The 8990-nt window shown below is 44.5% G+C and overlaps 1 protein-coding gene across 3 annotated transcripts; it reads right to left on the bottom strand.

Annotated features, from left to right (window-relative positions):
* Positions 1–3557: 3557 nt before the first annotated feature.
* Positions 3558–6593, bottom strand: LOC123442882 (PRA1 family protein F3-like). 3 transcript variants are annotated; one of them, XM_045119053.1, is made up of 2 exons: positions 5817–6593; positions 3558–3968 (listed from the first exon to the last, which is right to left on the bottom strand). In XM_045119053.1, exon 1 carries the CDS (start codon positions 6424–6426, stop codon positions 5845–5847), a length of 582 nt encoding a protein of 193 aa, XP_044974988.1. In that variant the 5' UTR covers positions 6427–6593; the 3' UTR covers positions 3558–3968; positions 5817–5844. The 3 variants fall into 3 exon arrangements, 2 of the variants coding, with proteins under 2 accessions (XP_044974988.1, XP_044974990.1); XM_045119055.1 differs by having other exon boundaries at positions 5844–6593; XR_006630537.1 differs by having other exon boundaries at positions 5004–6593.
* Between the last annotated feature and the right edge of the window lie 2397 nt (positions 6594–8990).

The following is an 8990-nucleotide window of genomic DNA, read 5'->3' as shown; positions in this document are numbered from 1 at the left end:
GCCGACATATTCAATATGCTGACCTACACGGCTGCAACGTGTCATGTTGCAGAGTACTTTTCCGACCAGGAGTGAGGACACGATCTACGCTCGGTCATATGCCCTTGAAGCCAGATGGACTCAACTACCTTTGAAGCTTCCGCTAGTTTTCCTTTACTTTTATCTCATGAGTTGGCCTTCATCCACTTTATTGTAATCGTTATTGTAATAAAGTACTCGATATGATATTGGATTAATAAAGCAGTGTGATTGAACTCTCGATATACATTGATGTACTGTGTGTATACCAACATGATCTTGGGATGGTACAGAAACACCATAGACTTGACCGTTTCAGGTCAGATCGCTTTAAAAGGACATGGAGCGATATGCACAGCTAGATAGCTAGAAGAAAGATGCACTTCTGGCCATCCATATGTGTACGTCATGTCCTATCCTTTGCACCGACAGAATCACTTGATAATGATGCCAAAAAATTAAGGACATCATCAAAATATGTATTGCATGCTATTATTGATGTATTTTTATTGGCGTTGTGCAATTCATACATGTCAATGAGTCCCTTTTTAGTGGGTTTCACGGTGTCTTTTTTACTAGTTCATCCTTCTTCAAGATATTCATTTGTGTATGTCGTTCCCTATCCATTGCTTCTTCCGCTCTTTGAGATATGTGGATTGTGTCCAAATGATTTTTGTTATGAGCCCATTATCACTCCAGTTGGTGATGTCAACAATATCTCAAAACCATCATATATTTTTGATATGGGAAAATATATTTTTGATATGGTATTTGTTCCTATGACCATGAGATCATATAACTCACGGACACGGAGGAATGCTTTATGTGTATCAAACGTCGCAACGTAACTGGGTGACTATAAAGATGCTCTACAGGTATCTCCGAAGGTGTTCGTTGAGTTAGTATGGATCGAGACTGGGATTTGTCACTCCGCGTGATGGAGAGGTATCTCGGGGCCCACTTGGTAATACAACATCACACACAAGCCTTGCAAGCATTGTGACTTAGTGTAAGTTGCGGGATCTTGTATTACGAAACGAGTAAAGAGACTTGCCGGTAAACGAGATTGAAATAGGTATGCGGATACTAACGATCGAATCTCGGGCAAGTAACATACCGAAGGACAAAGGGAATGACATACGGGATTATATGAATCCTTGGCACTGAGGTTCAAACGATAAGATCTTCGTAGAATATGTAGGATCCAATATGGGCATCCAGGTCCCGCTATTGGATATTGACCGAGAAGTCACTCGGGTCATGCCTACATAGTTCTCGAGCCCACAGGGTCTGCACACTTAAGGTTCGACGTTGTTTTATGCGTATTTGAGTTATATGGTTGGTTACAGAATGTTGTTCGGAGTCCCGGATGAGATCACGGACGTCACAAGGTTTTCGGAATGGTCCGGAAACGAAGATTGATATATAGTATGACCTCATTTGATTACCGGAAGGTTTTCAGAGTTACCGGGAATGTACCGGGAATGACGAATGGGTTCCGGATGTTCATCGGGGGGGGGGCAGTCCACCCCGGGGAAGCCCATAGGCCTTGGGGGTGGCGCACCAGCCCTTGGTGGGCTGGTGGGACAGCCCAAGAAGGCCCTATGCGCCATAGATAGAAAATCAAAGAGAAAAGAAAAAAAAAGAGGTGGGAAGGAAGAGAAGGACTCCACCTTCCAATCCTAGTTGGACTAGGATTGGAGGAGGACTCCTCCTCCCCTTGGTGGCGCAGCCCTTGGGGCTCCTTGAGCCTCATGGCAAGCCTCCCCTCCCCTCCTCCTATATATATGGAGCTATTAGAGCTGATTTGAGACAACTTTTGCCACGGCAGCCCGACCACATACCTCCACGGTTTTTCCTCTAGATCGCGTTTCTGCGGAGCTCGGGCGGAGCCCTGCTGAAATTAGATCACCACCAACCTCTGGAGCGCCGTCACGCTGCCGGAGAACTCATCTACCTCTCCGTCTCTCTTGCTGGATCAAGAAGGCCGAGATCATCGTCGAGCTGTACATGTGCTGAACGCGGAGGTGCCGTCCGTTCGGCACTAGATCGGAGCGGATCGTGGGACGGATCGCGGGACGGTTCGTGGGACGGTTCGCGGGGCGAATCGAGGGACGTGAGGACGTTCCACTACATCAACCGCGTTTCTTAACGCTTCTGCTGTGCGATCTACAAGGGTACGTAGATCGGAAATCCCCTCTCGTAGATGGACGTCATCATGACAGGTCTTCGTGCGCGTAGGGAAATTTTTGTTTCCCATGCGACGTTCCCCAACACATCATCCATTTGATTGGAAAGAAAGGGGAAGAGGTAGTAAAGTCATTCAATCAGTGCACATGAACAACTAGATCATATTTGATTGGAAATATTTATACCGGATCATATTTGATGACTAATTCGTAGCAGTTTGTGTGTGTAGTTGTGATCAATAAATGTGTAGAGTTTTCTCGTTGATGTGGCAGTTTAGTAGTCTGTCCACTTGGAATGTGTGGCTCTATCAATGTATGTTTGTGCATGTGTTCAGATATTACCAATGCTATTTGTGTGATCTCAATCCCCAAATGTGTGGCAAATGAAGCCCAGTTCATATACAAAATTCGTTGGTTTTCCTGCACTAGTACAAGTAAATAAAATTTGGGTATCACAAAAACTTGGAATTCTAGCTGAATTTTGGGTCGGCCCTAGGGTATCCAATGGCCCGGCGAGGCCACATGATTTTGTCAGAATGGTCGATCCCTGGCCTTTGAGGCCAAGGGGCCAGGTCCGGACAGCCCATTCCTATCTTGACGTGTGCCCCCGACCAGACACGATGAACTCAGTCTTGACAAGGGCACAACGCAAAATATTTTCAAGCCAGGTCATTTGGTGCTTTTTCGAGGCCACATGATTTTGTCAGAATGGTCGATCCCTGGCCTTTGAGGCCAAGGGGCCAGGTCCGGACAGCCCATTCCTATCTTGACGTGTGCCCCCGACCAGACACGATGAACTCAGTCTTGACAAGGGCACAGCGCAAAATATTTTCAAGCCAGGTCATTTGGTGCTTTTTCGAAGGGGCCAGGTCCGGACAGCCCATTCCTATCTTGACGTATGTCCCCGACCAGACACGATGAACTCAGTCTTGACAAGGGCACAACGCAAAATATTTTCAAGCCAGGTCATTTGGTGCTTTTTCGAATACGCACAAGTGTGTGTATCATTCATTAAAGAAGGAGGTGGGGAGACTCCCCAAAGTCAACTTGTGTTGAAGTTTTGTGCTGAAGTTTTCAAAACGGATCAATTTTGTTGTTTTGCACGTGTGTCTCACCCACTGGAGCGTTGGGCCTTTGTGAGGCATAAGTACATGCCGATGCAGGAGAGCGCAGATAAAATGGAACATATAAAGAACAGATCAATGATATCCTATGTTTCAGAAGATACCACTCCCTCCAGTAAAAAAAAAAAACTTTTTTATGGAGGAAGTAGTAAATAAGATGAAGAAAGTAAAACAATTCCTACATAGACTTCCCAAGAAGTCCGACAGATAGTAGCCTCGCAGCTAATTGGCACCGAACGGACAATCTCCTTCAAACAAAACCGTGTGTATACAAGATGAAACCACGTGAGCAAATCAGAAATTGCCAGCACGAAGTAATGTATACCAGCCTCACAGAGGGCCCCTGCCAGCTAAATTCTCACACTTCAGAGTGTAGATTCGTTGTCTCCCATAATTGGTACGTACATGTAAAGAAGGGGGAATCTTTGAACTGTACGCAACGACCAAAGTTTACAGCCGTCCATCATTACTGGATCAAAAGCTTCTGATGAACCAGTGTCGTGCGCAAGACCAACCACCAGCTACAAGTTCTTGTTCATCCTGACTGGGCCGAGACCATATACCAATGCTAAACTTACACTCACAGAATACTTGAGAACGAAGGGAGGACACAAGGAGAATCGAGCACACTCAGGCCCTGCAAAGAACAAAAGGCGGGTATCTCAGTCAGTATTCACATAGGCTACACACACGAGAAAATTAGCATATCAAAACAAAACTGCACACCATTGTGTGTTTTAACATTGGTGCTTATTTTGCTCTGTTTCCAGAACTCCCTTGAAGGCCATTATGCATCCCAAAATTACGATTATTGCTCATTTGGCTCCCTTTAGAAGTCTTGTCTTAGAGAGTTTGCCTGAGTGAACTTCTAAATCACCCTGATAGGTGCACAATCAAACAAGTTGCACACAATCTAGTGTCACTTCTAAAAACAAGGCAGCTACTGGCCCGTAACTAAATGATGCAATAAATGGTAAAATTATTCAGCACAAATTCCTACATACGGATGAGATTGTTCTTTTTTACATTGACGCGAATTGCTGCCTTCACATTCATGAACTTTTAGCATCAATATTCAACAACATCAAATCCAACTGATGAGCACAAGAATTTAACGTTTCAATCTCATGAGTAGTTTGGTAACATAATATTGTCGAGCTCAAGTTATATAGAATAATAATAATGCATACACTAATTGTAAATTGCAACCAGAATGCGAAGAATGGTCATGACACCATGGCGCAAATGGAATGCTAATTGCCAGACCTGACAAACAACCAGATAGATGTCAAAGAAAGGAACTACTCTCTATCTCATTTAAATCACACTAACAGTCACCAACTGAAAAAAAAAACCTTGAGAAATAAGAGAAATAATTTACTCACGTCGACATCAAACTAAGTAAAAGAGTAAAACTGTAAATACAGAAAATTGTTCCTCTATTAAATCACAAGGATGGTTACTAAGTCTAGAAAGAATACATAGCAACTAAAAAAAGAAACTGCAAAATACAGACGCTTCTGAAGTGTGGTATAACTAACTACCGCAGAAATGCTTCCTGACCGGCTGATGATTGAGCTCTAAAACTTAGATTCTTGAGATTTCAAAAAATTAATACTCTGCACCCAACAAACAGCTAAGCTAATTCAATTCAATTGCTAGTTAGCTGTACCTCCCTTGTGGGAAGAGCAGTGGGCAAGGAATTGCCTCCCACTACTTCCAGACGACTCTTAGTGTAGGGCCTGTCAGGCCAGGGTTGTCTCTCGGACCATTTTCAAATTGCATACATCCGTCTTCTTCTGGCTGGCACTTCCAATGATTCTGCCCTCCATAAAAAACAAGCACATAGATACACGATCCGCAACTATAAACAGGGAGCTACACTATGGTTACAGGGTGTAAAGAGACGATAAGATTGCTAAAACTATTTTATCAGATTGGGCAGCCTGATAGTGACAACTGCTTGCCATACCGCAAACTCTGTCAATCAAATTACATTCACTGAACCATTTATGAAATTCTGGCAGAGCTAGCAGATACATTTAGAGATATTTTAGACCAGCCGCCATTTAGATATCTCTTTTCTTCTTTTTTACAAGTTAGTGAAAAGTCAGGTACAATGAAGTGTAAGGGACTTCTGGAACTGCAAGACGTCTCAATCTCACTTTGTAAAGGCAATATCTCAATTATCCATGGAACAGAAAGGGATCTCCTTGACCAGGTAATTTATATGACAAACAAACCAAACATGTAGCATGACCGTGAGATTGTTTGAGACCCAATTGCACACTCAGCTGCTCATATCTATGAACTACACAGGTAAAATTCGGGAAAATATGAGTACACAAAGCATCACCACTTGCATTCATGTTCAGGAACGACAATAGCACAGCAAGCACACATTGACAAATTGTACACCATCTAGCAGTAGGAAGAACAGAAATGCATACACGGCACTGAACAATAATATGGACGAGCCACGAACCAAGAGTTGGAGGGCGAGCAATCTCACACTAGTGAGACGGCTGCGCTGGCACTGGCGCGTACCAGCGGCCGACCTCATCGTCGACGTTGTCCTCCGCCTTGTGCAGAGCGGCGTGCACCACGACGAGCACGAAGCCGATGAGCAGCGATGTGAGGATGTTGGTGGTCGCGCCGGTGAGCAGCAGCAGGATGAGCGTGACAACAGCGAGCACGGCGAGGACCACGCCGTCGCCGACGACGCGGCCGAAGAGGACGACAGGCTCGTCGCGGAGGAAGTAGAGGACGAGCCAGCCGACCATACACACGAGGAAGACGATGAGGGAGATGGGCTGCCAGAGGAGGGAGAGGAAGACGACGACGAGGACGACGATGGCGTAGTTCATGGCGAAGTGGGCGAGGTTGGCGCGCACGCGCAGGTAGGCGTCGCCGAGGCTCGGGGGCAGCCCGATGGCGTGCACGTCCGCGAGCTCGCGCCACGGCCGGCGGGTGGCCAGCGCCGTCGCGCCGCGGGCCTTGGCGCGGGAGATGAAGTCGAGCGGGGAGGCGCCGCCGAGGTGAGCCGCCCCCGCGGCGGAGGAGGATGAGGTGGGGATGGTGCCGTACTTGGACATGGTCGCCGGCGGCGAGGGGCGGGCCGCGGGGTGGCGGATCCGAGAGGAGGAAGGGGGGAGGGGACGGGGGAGCGGAGGGGAGGAGACTCGAGAGGGATCGGGGAAGGCGATGGGATTAACGAATTGGGATGCGACGCGAGGGTGGGGAACGCTGCCGTGCTGGATGCCTTCCCGTAACACGACATGGCGACGTGAATTTCCAGGGCATTCTGGACGGCGACAGGCCACGTTTTGTAAATTCGAGATTTTCCCCAATTTCACCGCCGTATATGGAACAAAATGTTATCATCGCTACCGGTGCCGATTTCTGGCAATTTCTCTGGAAAACTTTTGTTTTTTATGGTTGTACATAGAACAAGATGCATTGTCACCATTGCCCCTCCTTTGCCCGAGGAGAGCAAAACTTAGGGCATCTTTGATTCAGGAAGTTCTCAGAATGAAGAAATTGAAAAAATACAGAAGTATAATGGCATGTCCTATATTATTATTCTATAGGATTTAGAAGAATGTTTGATAGCGCAGGAAAAATAAAATAATTTTTAAAATGGTTTGAGTGGATGGTTTTTATTTTCAAAATGTAGTAGTATAAATGGATCCTATGAAAAAAATTCTAAATATGTTAATTCTATGAATCAAACGACCATAAAAAAATTCTAAAGATCCAAATCCTCTAAAACTCCTATGCAATTCCTTTGAATCAAAGTAGCCCTTATTGTATAAACATTCGGAAAGTCGTTATGCTGAGGCCCCACATGACCCGCACACCAGAATAGCAATCGACACGTATGAAGAAAAGAGTAGATGGAAATAATTCAACCTGTAGATACACGTATGCAGACGAATCAAGACTAGATCCATGGAGATACATCGAAGATCAGCACCGTTCGAATCTCATGAGATCCACTAGAGACACGCCTTCCGACGATGTTGGTTGCATTGCCGGGACAAGGACTAGACGGGGAGGGGGCGTTGCACCTTCCTGTGCAGGATACAAACCCTAATCAACCTTATAAAAAAACTAAAAGTGAAGCGATAGCCCTCCCAGCAAGAGGGCCGAGATCCACCACACCTCCATGCCCCTAAGGCCATGAAGACGAGGTGGATCGATGACGACACCGACGAAAGGCCATGAAACCCTCGTCTTAGGAGGAGTCGCTCGTGAAGGAGGAAGTCAGATGTGATCTCACATGGGGAAACGAATAATTCTTTCCGTCTATGCCAATTTTTTAAATATGAGTGTCAATCCATCGCTTTAGTTAAAAAATATTCCCTCCATTCAAAATTACTTGTCATAAAAATGGATAATAATGAATGTATCTAGAAGTAAAATACATCTAGATACATCCATTCCTTCGATAAGTATTTCTGGACGGAGGGGGTATGAAACTTCTTAAAGCGAACATCATGGTACTAATACTCATGTGTAAAATTTAACAAAAAGGACCTTCATAGACTTCAGTGCAAAATAAATTGCAAGTACAAAAAACATGAATACTATCTTTTATAGTATTTTTCTTTCTAAAATGCTCCCTTCGTCATAGTTTAGAAGGCGCACATGAGCGATCTCTCGGACCAAGGTGAATCATGATTAGTTCTAGTTTTTTTTTGCAAGCGCTCATGCAGTAACCTCCAAGGCGCCTAATTATTTGAAAAGATAATGCGCAATAACCCACATAACCATTAAACGAGGAGTCCTCATTCATGAAGCCTTTCCATCCAACTTGCACACCCAGCGTTTTCACTATGCATGCAGTCTACTAATACTCCTAATTAACTAAGCAGTAAATGTTGCACGTTTTAATCCTCTTCTATTCTAGAAATGCATGTAAATAAAATCGCTTCTTCTAAACTGTGACGGGGGAGTAGCACAAGTCATTCCTTCATGAATCCATTTAAATGAGTACAACATTAAACCATATTTGTTATAAAAACAATGCTTTAACTTTGTTTACCGTTTATCTTAATTCATGTGCATTAGCACTCTAGACCCCCAACACATGAACGAGTCAACCCTCGCATCTCCCTATACGTGGGACCGCTCCAAGCCTCACCATAGTCATCGTGCCTTGTTTCGCTTGTTGTCTTCTTCGACCTCAGGATATCGTTGAATAGACTCGCATTGAACAAAAATAGACACCTGGTAAACAGGAGAGGTGTAAAAATGTCTCTTATCTTTTGTGACATGTCCGACAATGAGAATAATATACAAGGAGAGACTCACATCAAGGTACGTAATAGGTTTCATAGTCGTATCCAAGCAAGTGCCTCCTTATTTCTAACAAGAAAAAGCATCCTTCTACTAGGATGCTGACATCTCGTGACGGTACAATATAATGGGAATGGATCATTGGTGAGTTGAGAGAACGTGGATGTCACCTAGAGGGGGTGAATATGTGCTCTAAAATAATTACGGTTTGGGCTTGAAATAAATACGAAATAAAAATAACGTTTAATTAGTCAAGCACAGAACCTAAAACAATTAGGACCACCTATGTTCACCAACAACTTATGTTAATCAAGGTAAACAACTAAGTGATAGCAAGATATATAACAAGAAACAATAT

The sequence above is a fragment of the Hordeum vulgare genome, chromosome 3H (assembly GCF_904849725.1).
Source record: "Hordeum vulgare subsp. vulgare chromosome 3H, MorexV3_pseudomolecules_assembly, whole genome shotgun sequence".
NCBI lineage: Eukaryota > Viridiplantae > Streptophyta > Magnoliopsida > Poales > Poaceae > Hordeum > Hordeum vulgare.
This window is presented reverse-complemented; position numbering and strand designations above follow the sequence as displayed.